At 38.7% G+C, this 24,350-nt stretch overlaps 1 protein-coding gene across 17 annotated transcripts in view; it reads right to left on the minus strand.

Moving 5' to 3' along the window:
• Window positions 1-24,350, minus strand: part of nav1b (neuron navigator 1b) — a 99,765-nt gene that overhangs the window by 39,169 nt on the left and 36,246 nt on the right. For 14 of the 17 annotated variants that reach the window (XM_042219011.1, XM_042219009.1, XM_042219010.1 and 11 more), the window contains exons 2-3: window positions 14,141-14,949; window positions 13,758-13,846 (exon numbers count right to left, since the gene is read on the minus strand). In XM_042219011.1, the coding sequence (XP_042074945.1) occupies window positions 13,758-13,846; window positions 14,141-14,922 (871 nt within the window). In that variant the 5' untranslated portion in view covers window positions 14,923-14,949. Of the gene's footprint in view, window positions 1-4,586; window positions 5,636-13,757; window positions 13,847-14,140; window positions 14,950-24,350 lie in introns of those variants that run through there. The other 3 variants (XM_042219022.1, XM_042219020.1, XM_042219019.1) reach the window with 1 other exon arrangement.

The following is a 24,350-nucleotide window of genomic DNA, read 5'->3' on the forward strand; positions in this document are numbered from 1 at the left end:
GGATGTCAGGGGACCAAAAGACAAATCATATGCTCGTCTCATAAGTAGATATTGAACTAAATCAGCAGAGCACACAGAGAGTGAATTCTAAGCCTCAATTTGAGTTTACACATTGAAATGCACTATTGTGATTTTTGCAAGTCAAACTAAAGCCTTGTTTACTTTGCCACTCAGAAAAAACACTGAGCTTTCTGAATGGTGTGTTCTTCTGGGTTCTATAATATACAGTAGCTACATATGTTATCTGCAAAAAAGGACAACAACTAATTTATAAGCACACAAGAGCTGGTCCAGAATGTCCAGAATGAAATATTGATTTCATCTTTAGTGCTATTCTGACAGAAAACTGTCTGGCTCTGGTAGCATTTTTTGAGTAAAGATTGCAGTGCAGCTGGAATGCTACAGTACAAACTGCAGCTAAAGTCAGCCAAGAATTCACTCCATTGTTCCCCATATAAAAGATACTCAGCAGTTCTTGCTATTGCCAAAAGAAAATAAAAACATTTTGGACACTTTTGAACACTCATTATTTTTCATTTTATTACATACATGTAATCATCTTCTTGCACAATTGCTAATCATTGAGTGTTTATAATCTAAAACATTGCTTTGAGAGATTCCTAGCAGATTAGACGTGGATTTCAAATAAAAATGGTATATAGTCAACATCCTGTTCTTTATCTGTTTGTAGTCTACTGGCCTTCTTCTAAACACTATACTCTGGGAAAAGCATAGGTTTCACGTGACCCCAAATAGTTTTAATATATTTGATTTTATCAGAAAGAAGATTAATATCTTGAAATTGCAATGCTAACACAAATATGTCCTTAATATGAGATCAGCAGAGGTGTCCACTGAGCAATGAATCTTTTTGTCATATTGCATTCTTATTCAATCTTCTCATTTCCTTTGCGATTAATTCTGGGGGAAACACTTCAGCAGGAATGCTAGACACAAAGTGCCCATGTGAATCACATCTGCTGTGAGTATTAGATTTATGTGTTGTGTTCTTGTTTAGTAGTGGTGTGGTACCCTGCATTGCAGTTGGATGGGAAAAGGGAAACTCAGACAGAATACTGAAGCAGATCTGAAATGGGAAAGTCCTATGAATGATGCAACATCTCAGGAGATACTCCATATACTCACAATGTAGGAAAAGATAAAAGTTTGGAAAGACTCATTCTAAAATAGCTAGAGGTCCTCAGTAATTAACCTTACAAACACTGGTAGATTAACAATAAAGGAACCGCATGTTGCACCAAGTCACCAAGAAATACAACAGCAGGGTCTTGCAGTCTTCTTCAACCTCCACATTTCACTTTTATGCCTGTTCAGGGGGTTAAATTTCACATGGAAATATAAGAACTGGACAGAAAGAGGAAAGAAAGGTTTTTGCTTTAGGGCAAAAAGGAAAGGCAGAATCTTTTTGCAGCTCACATGAACCTTCTTATTTCAAAGGCAGATGTAGTAGATGACAACTGGAAAATACTTATCTTTCTAAGAAAACATGAACTGTGACTAATGGTGCAAAAAAAAAAAAAAAAGGTTAACAGTCATTGTTAAACAATCTATCTTTGTGGAGTGGTGAAAATACATATAACCATTTAATCTCTAGTTCCTACCTTTTCAAAATATTGTGTAAGAGGAAAAGTGCCTTTGCTTCTTCATTTAAAAAAAAATTAAAAATGTATAAAACACAGGTATGTGCAACAGAATATTGGGGCTACATTAAGAAAAAAATGTTAATCTTTTTGAGATTAAAGTAGAAGTTTTGAGAAAAGTCCAAAGTCAAAAATATATTTTGAGAAAAAAGTCTAAATCCTATTTTGTGAAAGTCAAAATTTTGAGATTACAGTTGTTGTTTCAAGACAAAGTGCCACGGCTCCTACACCCTCTACATGCCTTGTGTAGAGTTTGTGAAATCGTACTTCAGAATCAGTTTTAGTGGTGGTGATAAGTATAAGGGCACTGATAATATGGTGCAGAAAGCTGCATCTGGTCAGATGGAAAAAAAAAAAAAAAAATCACTCAAACATGAAGAGTTGGCAGTTTTGTACAAAATGAAATAGCTGGCAATGGACAGATGCAAGGATACCAACACTTACACCCTCATGCAATAAATAGGATGGACGTTGTATCACATGACAGCTGATCAATTTGTCTACACACAGCATTTTTAAGAGGCTATAGCAGCCGTGGCATTTTGTCTTGAAACAGCAACTTTGATCTCAAAATTTCTACTTTATTCTCAAAATGATCAATACAATTTTTGTTTTTCTTACTGTGGCCCTAATACTCCTTTCTAAGTATGAGATAACAAGTGTTTCCCACTATTACACTAGAAATACCACCTTAAAAGAAGTAAAATGAGAATGATAATGTGGCCTTTAAAAAGTTACCCTTATGATAACCTGTGTAAAAGTGAACTTCTCTGACACTTGCGTGCCTCTGTAGCTTCAACAAAAAAGGCAAACATAACCATAATCTCTAGATCCGCTGTGATAGATATAGACCACTGCTTCATTTCTGAAGATCTGGCATGACAGATTCCAATTATGACAAAATGAGATTTGTTCATCCCCATGTTGTCTAGGGTAGATGGGTTTTATCAGATGTATTTCTGTCTGTACTACTCTACTATTTTGTGGACTTCTTGTATGTGCTTTACTTTGAAAATAATGTAATGCAACTGATTTTTTAATTTATTCCTGCTCTATTCCAAATTCTGCTGCTCTGTGAAGCTATTCTAGATCTGAGGAGGGAGTTTTCTATGTATCCATGTGCATGAAACCTTGCCTTGTGATGAGGAAGTGGTATGTACAGTAATGCTCCAGTGTCCTGCACAAACATAAATGGTTAAATTAATAAATTACCCTATTAACTAAGATGACCATTCTTGCCCTATTGGAAAACAAAGAGACCCACTATACTCATAAATAAATGCATCCTTTCAAGGAGCTCATAACGAGAGATGCTGCTGATGCAGAGCACATTAACCAGGCCTTGAATGTACTGCAGACATGAAAAGAAATATTTGTAGTAACAGGCATGTTCACTGTAAAAGTTCTGTAAACTGGTAAAACATAACATTCTGTTATAACTCTGACACTGCTGTCTTCAACCCAAAACAATGACATTACTACTGTAACATGAAAATATTTTTTCTCAGTTTCTTGCTTATTAATTCTTCTTCGATGCTAAAACGTAAATGTCTTTCCATGTTTCCATGTATCCTTTTTCTGGAAGGCTATTTTTCTTTTCACAGTTCATTAAAATTATAAAACAACTTTTTCAAAAATGTCTTCCATTTGAGCCAGAGCAATACAGAAATATCAGCCTCAAGCACTGAGCTGCAAATTTAAGCTAATAAAGCAGATATGGGTGTGGTGCCGAACCTCCAGAACTCTTAGCAATTTTGGTTGTGGCTCCACAGTTAATTACACAAAAGGGATTCGAGCAGCTGACATGTATATCCAGCACAGTATAAAGTTCCCACTGGTCTCTGCAGTATGTAAGTGTAACCAGTATGAATGATAAATGTCCACATACTAATGAAGCGTGGATAACAGATCGAATCATTACAGATGTGTTCATTAAGACGCAACAGCAAACATGATGATGTTGAGTTGAATGGAAGAAGACATGCTTGCTTGTCTGTCAATGTATATAAGAGCAAAGATTAGCAGTTGTGAAATACACACACTCCAACATGCCATTTTATACATCTCACGATTAGATTTGGTGTTCAGTGCATCCAAATTAGATTATAATTAGATACACAACACACCTGCAATTAAATACAAAGCGATCTATTTAGAAAATAAACAAATACAACATCTAATCATCAGAATTATAATCACCGCTATATTATAATCAACACCTGTATTAATCATAAAAGCTTTCCCAATATAAAACCTGACCTACAACCTCCACAGACAAAGCCATTTTCTTTGCCATTTGCAGTGTAGTAGTACACTGGGTGGAAGCCGTCTGTCAGTGCTCTGCAGATGAATGAAGCTGGGAGGAGGCTAAATGTGTGTCTCTGTGCCTAAAAGGAACTTAATATGGCATGCTGTTATTCCCATTTCTGGTTTTTGGAAGCATATGTGGAGAAGCTGATGGACCCTCGAGTGCATCTGCACATGTTGCCATAAATGAGAATCTTTCGGAAGGAGATCAGCCTGTTGGTAATAATCCACAACTCCCCCAGGCCTAATGCAATCAGGCAGCAATGTTATGACTACAAGCGAAAATATTTCACACGCCCAAAACCAAAGCACATAAACCTGAGTAGCATGCTAGAGGAATAAGAATAATTTCAGCTTCATGTTAAAATGCTAAACAGTGCCTGTATTCAATAAAATAAGAGTAGCATGCTTTGCAAGCATGAAGATGTCTTTGTGCTTCCCCCCCCAGTTGGTGAGCTGTGTAAAATCCGTTCAGGGGAAATGTGGATCGGGAGCAGCAAGCAGGTGCCGTGTGGTGGCTGTTTCAAAGGGGGGCGTGTTGCAGATTTGGTTCATAGCACATCGTATTTGAGAAGCCCAGTGGTGGCAAAAGCATTAGGGCTTCTTGGCTGTACTCACCTAACATCTGACTGAAGAGCAGCTGCTCCAGGTCACCCAGCACTGTCACCACCAGCTCTGGGTCCACTTTCAGGAAAGGTTTGTCTGCTCCTTCTTCTCCTTGACCCTTGGCACTGCATTCCCCTCCAGCTCCAGCTCCAGGTTTCTTTCCATTGGCCTTTGCCTTACTGGACAGGATCTCATCATCTGATTTTCCATCCTCAGGTGCTTTGCTCAAAGGCTTCACTTCAGCGTAAGGACCACGAGGTATGCGGCTCTGCTTGTTCAGGGCAGAGGGAGCAGCCAGAGGGCTAAAGGGCTTGGGTTTGCCTTGGAACAGTGAGTGTTCAGATTTGGATAGGTTTCGGGAGAGAGGGGCACCCCCTCCAGCACTGCTGCCACCCCCTGCTGTCTTTGGCTTGCCCGTTTTGATCTGCCCTGTTCCAGGCTTGGCCATGTCATCACACCACTTTGGCTCATAAAGGTGTAACTTCTTCTCGGCGTCAGTGAGCACAGCCAGGTTTGTCATAGACCTCTGTTTGCGGAGATTAGAGGGCACTGGTATCCTGCCCTCAGAGCTACCTGCCCGGTAAACCTTTAGTTCTCCCCTCTGTGTGCTCTGGGGCACTCCAGACTTGGCCCTCTTAGCTGCCATACCAACTCCTTTGCCATCTGCTTGGCCGTATGCCTTTGTGCTATCCGTCCTTTCCATCTTTAAATCTCCTTCTCTGTCTTTCACACTATTTCCAAGCATTCCTCCTGCACGAGACCATATCAAAAAGCATCAGGAGGAAGAAAACAGGCTTCTACACTTCCTTCTCTTTGTGCAAAATTATATATAGAAATGGTCCATTTAAAGCAATCCTGCAGCCTTTCCTTCCTCTGTCTCCCTCTGTCTCCTTTTCTTCCTGACAGGCTGCTGCAGCTGCAGCTGTTGCAGTGCTGCCCAGGCGCTCCCTTTCTCTCCTTCCTTTCAGTCCTCCTTTCCTCTTTTTTCCACAGTCCTCCCTTCAGCACACCCTCATGCCGCTGAACCGCGCAGCAGCAGAATGACAGCGGCGGAAGACGCAACAGTGCACCCTCCTCCCCTTGCTCTCTGCTGCCTCTCCCTCGCCTCCGCCTTCCCTCCCATCCTCCCTCCTCCTTCCCTCATTTTTCCTTCATTTAAAGATGCTTCGCTGTGTCTCAGCAGAATATGTAAAACACAACAGAATGAGGAAAATAGATCATGTGCGGCTTTTTTTAAACCGGCACAATTTTCCTCTAACACAGCACATTATCGCACCATCTCCTCTGGTTCCTTTGTTCTTCCCCTCCCCCTTCTTCACTCACTGTTCAATACTCTTAACGTGGTGCATGAATTGTTCTAGTGGAGGTGTTATTAATGTGTTAAGTGATACCCATTTACATATGTAATTACATAGCATAAATTAGGATGGCTGCCAGATTGCAACAAAAGGAGGAACCTCTTCATTATCTACAGGATTTCTATTTCTTTAAGATATCTATTCTTGATTTGTGCCAAAAAAAGATTAGTGGACCTTTAGTCATACTATATCAACAATAAGCACAAAAGCATTTAAACTTAATGTCAACAGACGAAATAAGGAAAAGTAACTCAATAGTTTTGTTCACTGCTTGAAGAAAAAAAAAAAAAAAGAGGAAATATGACTTAAAATGTAGTGTATCTGCCAAAAGAGTGACTTCACTTTTGCAGACTGGGAGAGCAACAAGATGTGCCAGTGTAAGCAAGTAACACACCCAAAACCACACTTTGGAAATATCTTTACGTCACCAAAAGATACATTTAAACACACACACACACACACACACACACACACACACACACACACACACACACACACACACACACACTTCAAATTGCAACTCCAGTCACATCATTTTGTGCAGGGTTTATTTGCTGACATACGAATATAATCGTCATTCAGTATTAGACACAGCAGTCTCTGAAGAGGATTCAGGAGGCTCAGGCTCTGCAGAACTCGCATGCAGGCTGCTCTATGGAAATACTCTTTCGAAAATGCTGCATGTCATCCACGCCAGATATGTCAAAGGAGCTTGCAAAGAAAAGCGTCTGGACTTCTTTAAGTTGCTTGAAGACGTTTCACCTCTCATCCGAGAAGCTTCTTCAGTTCTAAGGTCAAATGGTGGAGAGTCCCAGATATAAACCTAGTGGGAGTTTCCCCCCACAGAGGGACAAAAGGACCCCCTGATGATCCTCTAATCACCTGAGCCAAGGTGTGAAATTGGGTGCGGGCCCCAATCAGCCAGAGTTTCAGGTGGGTTCATTGTGAAACCTGGCCTCACCTTGTCATGCGAATTCCTGAGGTCAGATGGCCCAGGATGTGAGTGGGCGTTAAGGCGTCTGGGAAGGGATCTCAAAACTGGATTATAGATGGCAGAGAGTTGGTGTCGTAAACCCCCGCCTCTGTTCAAAGATGGTCGCTCACAGTGGACATAGATGGCTTCTTTCACTCCTCTTTCAAACCATCTGTCCTCTCTGTCCAAAATGTGAACATTGGCATCCTCGAAAGAGTGTCCTTTATCCTTAAGATGCAGATGGACTGCTGAGTCTTGTCCTGTGGAGGTGGCTCTTCTATGTTGTGCCATGCGCAACATCAGACAAACTGGTTCACCCGAAAGACAAAACTCCAAAACACAGACTTAACAATGTGGTGTATGCTGTACAGTGCAGCGAGGAATGCCCAGACCTCTACATTGGAGAGACCAAACAGCCACTTCACAAGCGCATGGCACAACACAGAAGAGCCACCTCCACAGGACAAGACTCAGCAGTCCATCTGCATCTTAAGGATAAAGGACACTCTTTCGAGGATGCCAATGTTCACATTTTGGACAGAGAGGACAGATGGTTTGAAAGAGGAGTGAAAGAAGCCATCTATGTCCACTGTGAGCGACCATCTTTGAACAGAGGCGGGGGTTTACGACACCAACTCTCTGCCATCTATAATCCAGTTTTGAGATCCCTTCCCAGACGCCTTAACGCCCACTCACATCCTGGGCCATCTGACCTCAGGAATTCGCATGACAAGGTGAGGCCAGGTTTCACAATGAACCCACCTGAAACTCTGGCTGATTGGGGCCCGCACCCAATTTCACACCTTGGCTCAGGTGATTAGAGGATCATCAGGGGGTCCTTTTGTCCCTCTGTGGGGGGAAACTCCCACTAGGTTTATATCTGGGACTCTCCACCATTTGACCTTAGAACTGAAGAAGCTTCTCGGATGAGAGGTGAAACGTCTTCAAGCAACTTAAAGAAGTCCAGACGCTTTTCTTTGCAAGCTCCTTTGACTACGATGACCTGGATGACTGAGAACCTTCACAGACACGCCAGATATGCACAACCACAGCTGCAAAAAAAAAACAAAACAAAAAAAAACACAAACACTAAACTGTGACAATGAGAACATGTTGATATGTAATCATTCTATGAAATAAAAAAAATCCTTTAAAGTACACAATTCACTTAACCAGCATGACTAAAAAAACGCTACATGGTGCAAATCCACCGGATATGTTTGACCTGCTTGCTTAAGTGTCGAGAGGGTTCAACTCTAACTCTCACAATAGTCTGGCAACACACTCCAACGCCTTTTTTATTAGGCTTTCAGAGCACCTGGGGTGGCTCATGGACTAGCAACCCTGTTTGATCTGGCAATTAGCTTCTGGAACAATGTCAACTCTTGTTCTTCCTCATCACGAGATCCAAGCCTCCCTGCCTGACTTGCGATCACTGCCGGTGACCTCACTCTTGCGATGCAGTGAATAACTGGTTTGTTTAGGGAGTGGGGATTTCATAATGAATCATAGGATCACAAGCCCCCTATGCATAAAGATTGCATCAGACATTGACAAACTGAATACTTTCTACCAAATGATGTTGAAAGTCCCTTAAGTGGGCCAACTAATTAATTTGGACCAGAGAGGAATAATTCAACATCAACTTTAGAACAAACAAAAAACATTTAGAGTATAAATCCCATTAACTTTATTTAAAATTTTTGTCCAGATATGGTCATTCCCTCTCAGAATTAATGGTCCTTTTCAATTTTATCTAGTAAGTCTCTGGTTTACGACATTGTTAACCCTTTTACACATAGTGGTCAATACAGTGGACCTCTATTCAAAGGCTGTTTTCTTGTATTTGTGTCAGTGTTGATGGTATACTTGCACATAAACCACTACATTGGACACTGATGTGTCACTCCATACCCTGCCACCCACTGGTCGTTTAATGTTACTATAGATGTTTGACGTGTTTTATTGTAATTATTGTTATTTAACCCTGTCATGCATGAATTATGACAACCTCAATCAGGATTTTTTCTTAAGTATTTTTATTCATCTTTTCATGCCTAAAAATGAATAAAAATACTTTAGGAAAAAAAATCCTGATTGAGGTTGTCATAATTCATGCATGACAGGGTTAATTATGTTAGCATGCTGAAACTAACATAGAAACAAACTTAACATCTAAATAAAGTTTTGACTGGGTTTATATGCAAAACCCCTTTTTGCCTGATGCAGGATTTATGGCACGTCATATGTTCATTTGCTTAGCTCTTTGGCAAAACAGCGGGAAAGATTCCGGGAATGCAAGCCGCACAGATGCTGTGAAGACATATTTGTGTGCAAGCCTCCAAAAAGCCAAGAAAGGCCCGATGGTGCTAAATGCTTGTGCAGGTAGATTGCAGAGACATTTGCCATAACGAGGGGAAAAAGCAATTCATAACAAAGATAAAATGTACAGATACCAAACACTGGTTGTAATGTACAGATTTCATTGTTTATAATTAATAGTTTTGTTATAAATTTCCTTGGTGGTAGCTAAGATAAACGTTGAATTAATACCAGCATTACAAACATGAATAAGTCCGATTACTGGAAGTTAATAAGAAGACAATACACATTAACAACATATAAACCTCACCAGTGACTGTCACCTTTAGAAAACGTGTAAAAACTGAATTTAAATTTAAAACTGCATCATCAAGAGAGAGGTGGGTGGAGTTGAATCTTTAATTTGGTTTCTTTTGTATGTGGGTCTGATTCACATCCTCCAGGAGGCCATATGTGAATGCAGGTGTGTGTGTGTGTGTGTGTGTGTGTGTGTGTGTGTGTGTGTGTGTGTGTGTGTGTGCGCACACACTTCTATGGCAGGACAGCTACACAGCTGTCTGTGGTGCATTTCCCTTTTTCAGCACGTGTAATCATTTTTGGGGTGCTCAGCTGCTATGATGCAATGCACTGAGGAACATCAGGCAGACCAACACATGTGCATGAAGGGGAAAACCACAAAGAGTCACATGGACATTACTGGGCTTTCAGACAGAATGTGAAAAAGGCCTATTGCATTCTGAAAGTGTTTATTTGTAATGGTTTGTGCCATGCTGAGTTTGGAGAATATATTGAAATTTTTTAAGCAGCACCCATCACTCCATCAACTAGTGATTTACTACATATTCCACTTACTCGTGCCATTGCCATTTCCAGTTAATGAAACACAAATGTGTGTGCCTAAAAAGAACACAACATCTCTGATTTGTGAAAAAAATCAATGTTGCAAATGATCTAAACAACAACTGCCTTCCCGCTTCATATGTAAACAAATAGGTGGGATAACATATTACACTGAAATTGATATTGATATTGAAACATATTGATCACAAAATATTGTCAAGAATCATATCCAAGCAATCAAACAACAACCATACAGCCAAAGTCATTAGAAACTATCTGTCCAAGATGATTTGAACAGCCTCTTTGTCATGTGACTTGACATAATGTGTGCAAGTGTACCTTTTGCAGAGAGCTGTAGGTCGAAGCATAGAATTAAAAGCACATGTAAAAATTGTGTTGAAGTCATATGGTAACTAATGCGATGCAAGAGTCTCTAAATACAGATGTAATGGAATCATTGTGTTAGCTGGAATGTGAGAAGCCTTAAGGGCTTCTCACATTATGATTTTTTTCCCGAACGAAAGTCTACTGATGAGCTCAAGCTGCAAGACACAATAGCAAAGGTTAAATGGTCTTGTCTACTACTTGCTGTTTGTAAAGTAGTGAGTCTTCCTATCCGGAAACTTTTCTAACTGAACAGTTATTTCTGCCGAATGGAACCATCAGTATTACACATGTACTTCATCTTCCAGCTATGTAGCTGAAGACATATGACAGGTTACAAAGACACATCTCTATGAATTTAAGCGTTCCCTAAGTCTTTCCACTGGGGAGAAGAGAAACTCCCAGACAGGAGGTGAAAGCTGATCCTCCCATCAAACCACTCAGTCTCTCAGTCATGCATCTGTCCACCCTCGGCAGAGGACCACTCAGTTGCTGGTCTGGTCTCTCCCAGAGGAGGCTGGCTGAAGGCTCTCAACCCTCAAAGTGATTAAGATAATTAAGAAGTCAGCTAAAGGGTTTTCAAATAGCCCGTGGCATTCATGTGAGGCCATTTTCAAAGTCTGTGTGATTTGGGTGATCCAGAAATAAACAACATAACTAATTCAAAATACTTGAATGCATCCCTGTAAATTCAGTTTTACTGGGATGAATTTTGCTAACTCAATCATTAAAGAGGGCATCACTGTCTGTTCATTTGAGTCAATATGCTTGCTGTTAGGCTGAATGTACTAGTTGCCCAACCAAGACTAAATCTAGTCCAGTTGTAGTTATTGATTTCTGTATTCAACTCATGCCAGTAATACTCATACATGTCCAAGCCCATGTCCTGATATACTATATAAATATAATTTTGGTTCATTGCTAGTTGGCTGCAATGCGATGGGCTCATTATATGTCCTATATAGCACACTATAATATTCATGGTTTTTGGCTATAAATGATGGGATTTTAACATGCTGAAAATAAGGCCACACCCACACAAAAAAGGAAAAATGATATGATGCTTTCATAAGCTGTTACAGGTGCAAAGATGCTAAAAATTGGCTCTTTTAGTCCATTGGTAGGCGGTTGCTGAGCAACATAATGGTCACAATATCTACTAAAAATGAGACCATAATATCATTTAGTGGATCTAAAAATTAGACGTTACTGTCATGAAATTGAAATTAAGCAATGCCTTTATAAAGTGTTACAGGTTCATAAATGCCGCCATCTTAGCCCATTAATATGTGGTTGCTAGGCAACATGATGACATCATGCTATTTCATGCAGAATTCAAATATTTTGCAGATATAAATTAGTTGCTGTTATGAAATTAAGTATGATGCCTTTATAAGTTATTATAGATGCCTAAACATTACAAATAGGTCACCTCAGTCTGTTGATAAGTGGTTGCTAGGCAACATGATAACATATTTGATAAAAATAAGAACCTTTAGGGGGTCTAAAATGTACCGAAGTGCCAAGTTTTAATGTTCAGCTTTTGATTGTGTAGGAGTTCACAGACAGACAGAGACTCCATGCATGTAAGATACACAAATAAACTGGTATCTGCAGCCATGCGATTCAACACTATAGTGTATGTATGCCACTTACTGCCCAAACAAGTTAAATTTGCTGATGCTCTTCATTCTCTTTTCTAAACATCATTGACACTGGGTCAAAAGTAAATAACCACAATATTACAATCAAGAATTCAAGAGTTCAGATACAATCGATTACATCATGGTGGGGTCCACGTTTTAAATGCTCCACACTCTGTTGCTCACACTTTGAGTTTTAGTTGTTTGTGTGTTGTTGTCTGAAAAGATTAGTGGTTTTTCATTTTTGACCAGTTTATTACTGTTAATCATTGTGACAGTTCTAAAAGAAGTTGGTCCATCTCCAACAATGGTTAAAAACAATGTTTAATATTAAAATATAAAATATAGAAGCTTCTGTGTAACAGTTTTACAACATGCGGGTTTAAATAATAATTTTGTTCTGTGATGTCTGTTTATTTCTCTTAATTAATATTACTTACTTACAGTAGAGCTTTAATAAAATAGTCTCTCTAATTTGATTTAACAGATCTGCCATGCTGGTAACTGCTTCAATCTTCATTTGGAAAAGTGTATCCCTTAAAACAATGAAATAGTGACCATACAAAACATTTTAACACACTGTGCCTGTTTATGTTCACACGTCATGTTTGTATCACAGTGTCCAAGCAACAGGATGTGTGAGGAACAGGGCTGAGGCAAAAATAACTCAACTTTTTATGTTTTACACAGCAGGGATGCAAAAAAATGGAAATCTGATTGTAATGGCACATCAGAGATGTCAAAAACATTGATAAACAGTACTGCATTAACAGTGGTGTGCGATTTGAGAGAAGTATTCGCTGCCAACAATCTGTTTTCCCACATGCACACAAAGAAAAAGTGAAGTGCTTCAGGAAATCCTGATGAACATAACAGGTGGTACAAGCAGTATAAAGATTTTGTTGCGAGTTGGCGGCAGTTTGGTGAGAACAACTGTCAAGCTGAACTGAGTTCAGTGTCAACAGTCAGCCATATAAAAACTTGAGTGTTACATGATGCATATAATACAAATGGAAAAACAGGGTTTTTTTTTTCTTGTTTTCATTCTTTTTTTGCATAACCTGCCTGACCCTTTCAGTTTTAAGTGAAAAAAAGTTCATTTTTGTAATGAATTAAGTAGGTCCTTTGGGGATAACAATACTAGAAAAGACTTAAAGAGTGAAAAGAAGAAGAGTGAATTGATTTAAAGTCAAAGACTGATGGAAATCCATCAGTCTTGCTCATAATTTTTAGCATCCTGAATTCACCCTTTTTATCATTAAGCATCAATTTTACTGGGTTTATACTGGCACCCATTTAAAAGCACATGTGAGTGTTTCATGTATTTGGAGGTGATTTGTTTGCCTTAACTGAATATCAAAGAGCAAAGAATAAACCATAAGAGAGAAATGGAATACCAGATAAAAGATTAATGAGTTTTACCTTAAATTTGATGCCACTTCCACAAAAGAGTTGTTGATTTTTCTTATATTTATTTACTCATATGAATGAGAATAATTAAACATTTCATATGACAACAGCAAAGATCACAGAAATTCCAAAGTCTATGACCCTCCAAAGTTATTTGGGAACTCCTTAGAGGTGCAAGATCCCACATTAAGAACAACTGCTTTATAACAACAGATGTGTCCAGTAGAAACATTAAGATTTCAAAAAGACTCACCTAGATCATCACAACAGACCTCCATGGAGTCAGAGGAGCAGTCACTGAGATCATCCAGGGAGGTATCTGTATCCTCGTGAATCTTAAACCTACAAAAAACAAACAAACAAACAAACAAAGAAACAAACGGGTCAACCAAACAAACGGTGGTTTAGATCCATGTCTGTTTAGACATAACTTCTGACCACTGAATACTGCATTCAAGAGAGTGAGGCTATATGCATAAACAGACACCAGTGGGGGGATGTCTTTCTTTTAATAAGACCATGAATAATAAAAAAGTATGAGACATTATGAGTGTGCATTATTTTCTCTGTGTCCTAGAAATAAACTGCAATCTATTGTATATCTTCCTATCTTAAAAGGTGAAACACTGCCCTCACCTGAATCTAAATGGAGCAACAGCAGCCATGTTGACCTTTCCTGGCTCACTCCCTCTGCGTGGCAGGTTGAATGTTTGATGGGAAGACTTTGATTTGTTGAAAAGCTCCCTGTCAGAAGCTTCCAGGTCATAGTTGGAGATGTTCCTCACTTCTTTTTGGAAGTTCTCTATTCCTGCTGAAGATACTCCTGGTATCTCATTCCCATTTGCATTTTTACTATAAAGAAGACGTCCTCTTCCGTAGCCTACCTGAGGATTTGGTGGGCGGTGTCGCAAAGTGTTACCCTCTTGTGCATTGTCCACACTCCTCTGACGATACTTTCCAAAGGTCCAGTTCTTGTTAGTGTTTCTTCTTAACTGAAGGTCTCTCAAAGCTTTCTGGGTTATCGTGTCGCTGCGGATGTCTGATGTGTCTTTCGAGCGTGGAACTTCCCTCTTTGGTATCTGAGGGCTGCTGTAAGCTGAGCAGGTTCCATCAGCTCGCCCGGCAGCTGCTGAGCTTCTATGTGAATACATGCTAGTCTTTTGGTGCAGCAGGTTGTTCTTTAAAGCGGCACCTCTCAGCAACTCTGCAGCTCCTGAAGAACCAGAGAATGAAGAATATGTAGGCCGTCGTTTTGCGCTGTGCTGATACTGCATTGTGGGATTTGGGAGCCCACTATATTGCTCTTTGGGCTCTGCCTTTGAGACCGACATTGTGCTTCGAGGTGACGGCAGACTGGAGCTGACACCTGCGTCACTCTGCCTCCGAGATATGACTTTGATATTCACTCCGCTGCTCATGGTTGTTGACAGTCACTGCTCTGAGATCTGGAAAAGAATTCAGGAAAGACAAATACAGTACAGCAGTTACAACAAGTACAAGATAAAAATTGATTTTCACAACAGCAGCAGCAATAGTAGTACATGTTTGTAGCAGTATTATGTGTAATAATAAATATTCAAATGTTTCAATATTGCCTTCTGTTATTTTGGTTTATTTCTGATTAGTTCAGTTCCAGTGTCAAGGTTGAATCTTGATTATTAAGAGGTGGGGGGTGTGGGTTGGTGTGGGATGGGGTGAGCACTTCTACTGATAAATGGCTGATATGGCAGGGCCATCAGCTAATGCATTCATCTGGGCCTCACAGGCTAAATAAGCTGGCTCAGATAAACTGTTCAGTCTCACTTCCAATTCACCTTGCATTAACCCTCTTTAATGTCTGTGGCTTGATTAGTTTATGTTTATTCAATTATCTTCAATTAAACATCTTGTGTGGACTCCTTGACACCTACTTTTAGCCAGTTTGTGATAAACATTCTGCAGATTTTAAAAATGCCACCAAACAATGACAGAGTTGGTTTTGTGTGGGGAAAAGAAGTTTTAGAAACAGAAAAATCAGTGAGCATTTATTTAATGGATGCAGACCTTTAAACATTAACATAAGGGCTAAGTCACACTATAGTACATAGGATCACAACGTCTTTGCCCGGTGACTGGACTGAATTGTTTTTGCCTTAAGCAACCAATTGCAAGTAGCTGGAGTGACCAACTAGTTGACCAGAGGTTAAGAGTGTGACTGCTTTGACTGCAAGGTCACGTGGCTGGAGGCAAACTGTCTCTAGATAATTGTGATCTTACTTTGACTAACTACAGTTAAGGTTTTCAAATAATTACTATTTAAGTAATAAATGCAACCAGACTGCCAGCACTTTGCAATCAATCTGCACCAGAGAGCAAAAACTCATCTCTGATGCCTTTTTTTGTTACAGGCTACTAAACTTAACTGGTTTCCAACTGGTTTTATTTCAGTTATATTCCTGTATGAACCAGAGTCTAATTCTTTGTTTGTGTGTACAAACATAGCCAAATTACATTTTCCACAAAATACTCTTTCAAAATCCTACTCAATAAGAATAGCAAATCAGTTGACACTGGAAAATCTATAGATCTAAGTGACCTTCTTACTGTTATATACTGAAAAAATAACAGATTTTTAAACCTTTCTGTGCACATCAAAATATACAAATGTTTATGTGTAGACATTTATCTTTGCTACATTGTGGATGATGGATAACGAGTGAGATTTTTATCTTACTAAATACTGTAAAACAGCTGCACATTCCAGGCTGTCTGCTTCAGAGACAGTTTCTAACCACATGACTTACTGAGTGAATACAAACATGAGCGAGTGGGAAGGAAGAAAGAGGAGAAGATGGTTTGAGGGGAAGGAGCATTATACCACTATGTATCGATTACAGCATCAAAGTAGCTTGAAGGTCTAAAAAACAGACCAGTCACCAGTTCAAATTCCTGTTTGGGGAGAAACACTAAGATCAGAAACGTCTCATGATGTTTGTGTGCCCTTTGATTGCACCTCGACATGAAGCAGTGAAGCAAGAAAAAAAAATCCGGGGTTAATAATAATGAAAGGAAAACAACACTTTTTAAAAAAGATACAATAGATTAAATTGAATTGTGATCAAAATAAGAAGAAAACAATTAAACTGCCTAATTTCTAATTAATCAAAGCACCATGTGCATTTCAAAATGTGCCATATGCTTCAACAGCTTTGCCTAATGTATTCTTGGTCCTTTACCCACAACCTCCAGTGTGAAACGTGCTGTGAAAGCCAGTGGCAGACTGACACCATTTGGCACATGCGGTAGGAGGATGGCTCCTTTCAGGCCATGCCAACACCGTCTGTCCCTGTCATGGCCAGCAGACAGCACCTCTCCTCCACAGATACAATGTAGTGATTCAACAATATATACCACTTCAATGAACTCAGTGAGGATGACTTTCCTGAATGGATTGTATAGTAGGTGTTGCAGATTCACATTTTCTTTCCTAGAAAAACTTTCTGTCATTAAAGCCCTCAGTCAAAACTGGAATCCGTTTTAAGCTCGGCAACTTTAATTCTCTATATTTTTAACTATTTTCTGTGTAACAATGATGGAAATCAAAATGCCCAACCACTGAATCAGACATAGTGATGTTTCTGAACCCCTTTCAACATTGCATAAGGCTACATTCAACACCAAAACAGATAAAATTGATGGAATAATCACACATTTATAGTTCATTTAACAACTACAACAAATATTGTGCAAGTATTTGGCTATTTACATTATTGTAAATTAAAATCTAGATGGTTATCTGTTTTGGACATTTCACTTAGGGGATGATGCGCCTTGTCGCAGTTTTCTGACACAGTTTCATAGATCAAAATATAAAATTTATGGTTCGTAGATAATACAAAGAATTGGTTTCAGCCCTACGATCAGATAATTATAAAGACTATAATGGATTCTGATTATACACAGAAAGGAAAATAATGAGCATGCCCTGTTAACCCTGTCAAGGCAGACGTTGCCGATTTGCAACAGTTAAAAACTAACAACCTGATTATCCACATACATATTTTATGAGTTTTTTTACTCAGAAGTACCACTGCAGGACTTGGTTGTGCATTAGCAACAAAAAACTTAATTTGAGCCTGAGAGGGTTAATCTTTCTGAATATGTACATACAAAACCTCATTTAAGCCAATGTAAAATAAATAAATAAATAAATAAAAAAACAACAACAACAAAAAACAAACACCACACACACACACAAAAAAAACCCCAAAAAAACCCTCCTTTGTTCACATGACTCTAGTATCTGGGTTTTTTTTTTATGATTAGCAGTGGGAATGCTGCAATATACATTGGTGTAGTAGTAGTGTAGACATTCCATTAGCTACACAATGCTCATAAAAAAGTTCCTGAAATGTTTTCAAGCGCTTCATGTTTGTCTTTTAATATAGAAATCATTCATTTTACTGCTGAGTTTTACTGAGTTTGTTGCACTAGTTGTTTCAGTGTGTAACAATTAGTTTTTGCATTTTTCTTTTCCCAAAGCAAGGTACTTTTTGGCATTTCAAAAACACTTATTTTGTGTTTACTGTATTAATATAAAGTACATGCTTCCCAATAGTTTGCCGAGATTCAGTTTTGCAAGTGCTCATTCCATTAATTTAGTCTAAAGTGATTAAACATGTGATTTTAGTCTAAATAAATAACTGTTACTAGTTTTAATGATAGTTTTAAATAATATTTGGTAATAAAATCTGCACAATACTTCCATGTGTTTTATTGGGTTTTTTATGTTTTACTTGAGTGATGCCTTGAAACCCTTATACATACACTGAAAATAAGGAAAGTGGTTTAACCTGTCAAGGACAAAAACGTACAGAAAATTCTACATCAAGACTTGTAATCATAGCTTTCCTACTTTTGTTAAGCCTCGATTTACAGGTTGTTGGCGTGGTGGTTAGTGCTGTTGCCTCATAACAAGAGAGTCATGGGTCCAAAACCACAATCTGGCTAGTTTGCAGTGGGGTCCCTCTGAGTACTCTGGTTTCCTCCCACAGTTAAAAGTCATGCAGTTATTAGAGTTAAAATAAGAGTTAATTGGTGATTCCAAATTACCCATAAGTGTGAATGTGAGTGCAAATAGTTGTTTGTCTCTTTGTGATAGACTGACGAGCTGCCCCAGTCCCCCTGCAGGATGGAAGTTGTTGTAAATCCATTCAGTTTTTATGTTAACCAGACTCTAGACTTTGTTGAACATTATGTAATATGAAGACAACATTTAATTATTTAAGTATTTAAGTGACCGAGCAGTATTGGGGTAAAAGTTATTGAATAGTGTTGGAATAAAGTGACAAAACCGTGAAGGACTAAAATATTCCAAGAGCTCAACTTATTTCATTTAAACATGTTTCAATCATGTTTTATCAACACAAAATGCACAGGTTTATTGAATATGAATAAGTTGTGTTGATTTAACTCAGTTGTTTAAGTTTCTGCCAAAGCAAAACAACTGTGTGCAACCAATGTCCACTATTGAATTAAGTAAACCCAACATCTTTTTTCAGTGTATGAGAAATACTGCTTATATGCATATGGATATGCACACACAAACACAATGGTTTTCATGTCATATTGAAATTAAAGCCACAACACACAAATACAAACAATTTAACACTGATAATTTAAAAGATTGCAAAGATAACTTATATTAGTTCCATTTTTTTATTTTTTATTTTAAGTTTTCTAAATAAATAACATGGTAGTATCCTCATTGAAAAAAGTTCCATTTTTACCTATATCTCAAATAAATATTCTGTTTTAAATCTACACTGGCATAGCCAAAAGAAAATTTTTCATCTTACCTGAATAAAGAAGTGTCCAAACTTTGTGTTCCACAAAGAGACAATAAGCAGTGTGATGTGCAGGCTAACTGGCTCTCATAGTAGAGCTACACCTAATAGGGAGATCCAACTTAAGTAAGAGTGCTGTTTTGCAGAGAGCTTTGGCAAATGAGAAGTCAGTGAGAAAACTAGAGGGAAACCTTCATCTCCAACAGCTCAACAATCTCTAGTTTCTCTTCTCTTCCCCGAGGCCACATATACACACACCCACTTCACCTATTATGACCAGAGATTAGTGAGTCATACTTAAGTCTTTTGCCATTGGAATCATGTGTCACAATTTAACCCTAGAACACTATCGCTATAAATAGTAACACGATCACTAATGCCGGGTGATTTTTACCCGATATAATATAACCAATGAAAAGTAATCAAATATATCAAAATATGACAACACATGACAAATTAGAGTGGTCTTCTTTTACTTTCAACTGTGCCATGTCTAACAAAATGAAAAATAAAACTCCTAAAACAAAATAATGACTCTGGAAAGCTGGTCTTTGGTCCACCCATTCCTGGGACATTTGAGACTTCCCTGGTGATGGCACAGGCTCCTCGACACGCAAACAGCTGCAGGAGAGAGAAATCATGTAAATGTATTTTCTCGGGTGTAAATCACCCAGCGATAGTGTTCTAGGGTTAAATGTGACTGTAAGCTTTTTATTTATTTATTTTTAAACATGCCAGTCTTTCAGCAAGCCATCATCAAAGCACCTTGCCAACTCTATGAGGAGCTAAAATTGCTAAAATTGTTCTCCAAACCTATCATCAAGCAAGAAGGCCAGACTAAAGATACTTAAACAGACCAACATCATGTCTGCAGAGGATCAGTTTACTCTACTCTAAAGTGTCCAGACTGCTCAGGAGCCCTGTACAGCTGATAATGTCAGGCCTGATAATGTACTCATAACACATCAGCAGATTAAATTTCAGGAAACGCCATTAATCCATTTTGGAAAATGTCTGAAATAAGGATAAAAAAAATAATAATCTAGAAATAATCAACATTCAGTGAACCTTTTAAATGCTTATCAAGCCACATGTAACCATTTTATTCCGCTTGCAAGGCCTAATTTTGGTGCTGGAGAAATACACAGTCCCAATCTCTTTGCTGCTCACGTTTCTCCCCATGTAGCCCAGCTCCAATAGATAAGCGCTGAATGAGTACATCATTACATTATCTACATAATTCAATTTTCTCAAGACTGTCATATTATCTACTTTTACAAGTTGCCTGATCTAATTGTTATATATAGCACCAAGGCCCAGATTCCTGATTTTCACCATTTCTTTCTGTGACCTAGCTTTCCCAAGGAGAAACTCTGCTGGGGGAAAAATGAACTGAGGTCAGCTCAGAATGATCAGCAGCGCACAGATGCACACATCCAAATCTAATATATGCATATGAACTATGAAAATATGTAACTAATGGAAGGTTCTTCTTATATTTGGTGTAAGGCACAGTGTCCAGTTTCCAGAAGATAATTTAATCCAGTTAACAAAAAATGTTAAATGAAAGTTGCAAATAAAAAAAGAAAAGAATAAATAAATAATAAATAAATAAAATTTTATTTATATATCACCTTTCTAGACAGAGTCAAAAAGTGCTGCACAAAAGATAACAAATAATAAAAAGGTAAAACAGACAATATAAAACAGGCAAAAATTAACCAAAAACTGTTTTAAAAAGGTGAGTTTTGAGTTGTTTTTTAAAAACAACTACTGAGTCCACAGTTCTTAATGTATGAGGGAGAGAGTTCCAGAGTCTCGGGGCCACAGTGGTAAAAGCTCTGTCACCCTTAGTCTGTTTTATAGCAAGTAAGCCTGGATCAGATGACCTCAGGGACCTGCTAGGGACATAGGGCTGTAGCAGATCGGAGATGTAGGCTGGTGCCAGTCCATGCAAGCCTCTGAATGTCAAGACCAGGATCTTAACACGTACTCTAAATTCAACAGGAAGCCAGTGTAGCTGAAATAGCAATGGTGTCACATGTGAATACTTGGAGGATTTTGTCAACAGCCTAGTGGCAGCATTTTGCACAGCCTGCAGACGATCCAGAGAACCTTTGCTTAGACACATAAACAAAGAGTTACAATAGTCCAAGTGTGAGGAAATAAATGCATGTATAGCAATCTCCAGTTCAGGGTGAGATAAAATAGGGCTTAACTTAGCCACACTTCTTAAATGATAAAAACAAGACCGAACCAGAGATTTCACATGCCCATCCAATGTGAGAGTCGAGTCAAAAGTCACACCTAAATTCCTGATAGAGGATTTAACATACACTGAAAGAGGACCAAGGGTTCTCACCATCTGGGATAAAAATCTGTCCGCATATGAGGACTTCAGTTTTCCCCTTGTTGAGTTGGAGGAAATTTGCAGCCATTCAATGTTTGATGGAAATATCGTGATGCATGCTCAATCATCCAGGCAAGGACATCCCAAAAAGTTGGTTCTGTTTATCTAAATAAAAAGAATCAGCTTTTTGAAATAAGAGTAGCATTTGACTTATCTTGTTGCTTAATAATCAGTGTTTTGTGTTTAGCCACATTAGTGCTGTGTGACTGGAGCTCACAAAGTTAGTCAATTTACTAACTTTACACTTTCACATTTGGGTAAACTGAGTGAACTTTGATTAGCACAATGTATTCACTCATTCATATTCAATGTGAGAAGAGACACTCAGATCTGCTTTTACCCGGCCACCTCTTCCAGCTTTTCTTGGAGTGGTGGAAGAGTGGTTGTGGGGGACCAAAGCATTCCCAGACCAGGCGAGAGCCATAATCTCTACAAGTCCACGGGGCCTCTGAACCTCCTCCCATTTTGACAATCATAAAACACATTACCTAGGAGGCATTCAGGTCAAAGGCTACCTAAAACTGGGTACTTGCAATGTGTAAATGTGTAGTGGTGCTACTGTAAGCTATCTAGTAAGTGCAGAGACCCTTCAAAAGGAGATTGTTTCTGCAGTTTGTATCCATGAGCTTATCCTTTTGTTGACTACCCACAGCTTTTGGTCATAGATAAAATGGGGAAGGCAGACTGTTTGGTGAACTGACTGCTTTGCTTTCACTCACAGCTCTCTTTACACTACAATAAAGCTGTATGGCACAAGCACCATGGCAGACATGGCGTCAGTCCTTTAAATTAAACTTCCTTCTCCATCCCCCCTTACTTGTGAACAACATCCTGATAAAGTGCAGCCCTGGTGAAGCTGAACTCCCATTGGGAACTGAGTCTGACTTTTAATGCAAACCAAACACTCTATGGTTGTACCTGGACCAAATAGCCTGCAATCATGTGTCTAATACCCAATATTACACTTATAAATAATAACCAATACTACACATCTTTATGTTGGAACACTGTAGCAAAACTACAGCAGAGTTCCAATAACCAAAGAGCCACTCAGGTTTGAATCAAGCAGGTCTTTCCTACCAACCATATCCCTCAAGGTTTCAGTGCCACTGCCACAAAGAGTCTATAAATTGGGCATGATTCAGCACCTTGCTGATAGATACCAAGATGGCCGGTGCATAAAAATAAACAAAAGCAAGGAAGTACCCCTGATGTTCACCTGTGAAAACCTGAATAGTGGACACAAGTATACCCACCCATGATTATTGCCTCTCATCTGCAACCTCTGCCCTTCTCCAGTACACTGGATCCTGATCTGTGTTGTCAGGTACACATTACTTTATCTGCACCGTTGTTTGTTTAAGTAATATGGAAGATGTTAATTTTAACAAATGACGAGTACTAGATGTTGTGGTTCTATGCATCCATCATATAAAAAAACAAATCACATTTTATTCCTGTGTGTTTGATGACAAATTAATTTTAAGAACAAATTTTAATTTGTTTTCAAACACGTTTTTGTGAACATCTAAGATATTTACAGCAACTGTTTAAGTGCCCTACTGAAAAACTCGCCGTATTTCTATTTTGGGAATTACTGCAAGTTTTTCAGCGATCACATCACCTCCCTAATTTCAACACAATAGTTAAATAATCCCTCCTCAATCCATCACACTGACTAACACATTTATAGCACTCTGCAGGAGCACTCATCAGCCGTGTGTCTGCTTACATAGAAAGGCATGTACATTGTTATGTAAAGTGAGTTTTGTGATCTCCAACTTCTCATCACTTCATTTAGTCTTGTAGATATTTGTTGTTCTTCAATTAGTGAAATGTTACCATGAAACTATTAACTACTGACATATTGTCTTTTTTATTAAAGCTGTACTTTGTTTTGATGTTGAGATTAGAGGGGACATTTAGGCAAGTGCATTAATCCAGGGATTTACCCTTATTAGTCGCTTTATGTAATTAACCATGGTCAGTAATGCTATGGCAGGATCAACAGCATTAAAAAGTTACATATTAAGTCCATATTATGGGCCACTGGTGATGTATTGATCTATATGTTTTAAAGCTTGAGTAGAGCACTTGTCCTTATAAATGAGCATCAAATACATTCATGTTCTTGCCAAATAGGCGAAATAAATGCTTACTAATCCTATTAGAATGAAGTAAAACTCCCAGTACTGAACAGTATTTCATAGTTGCATCCCAGCATATTTCCCCTGCACTGATTTTTATGCATTTCTTGTCAACAACCAATGGTGGCTTGCAGAGATGAAGAGGGGAGGAACTGTAATGGATATGTATTGGGGAGATGTTAACTGCATATAATAGTAGTTTATTTATGCATGGGTCTGCTTGTAGTTTATCACCTTACGTTTAGTGATTATCTTGCGAGCTTTAATGATTTGTGCAGTTCATTGATGTCAAATTCTGAGCCATCATGCAATGCCTTCATGAGGCAGCAACCAACACAGAAGCATATGTTGCCAAGTGCTCAAAAACCCTATGATTTCATGATAAGGAATAATCGCCACAACCAGCAAGTACAGTGGGGCAAAAAAGTATTTAGTCAGCCACCGATTGTGCAAGTTCCCCCACT

This window comes from Haplochromis burtoni, unplaced genomic scaffold, assembly GCF_018398535.1.
Source record: "Haplochromis burtoni strain Fernald_Lab_line unplaced genomic scaffold, NCSU_Asbu1 Contig_26, whole genome shotgun sequence".
NCBI classification, from domain to species: domain Eukaryota; kingdom Metazoa; phylum Chordata; class Actinopteri; order Cichliformes; family Cichlidae; genus Haplochromis; species Haplochromis burtoni.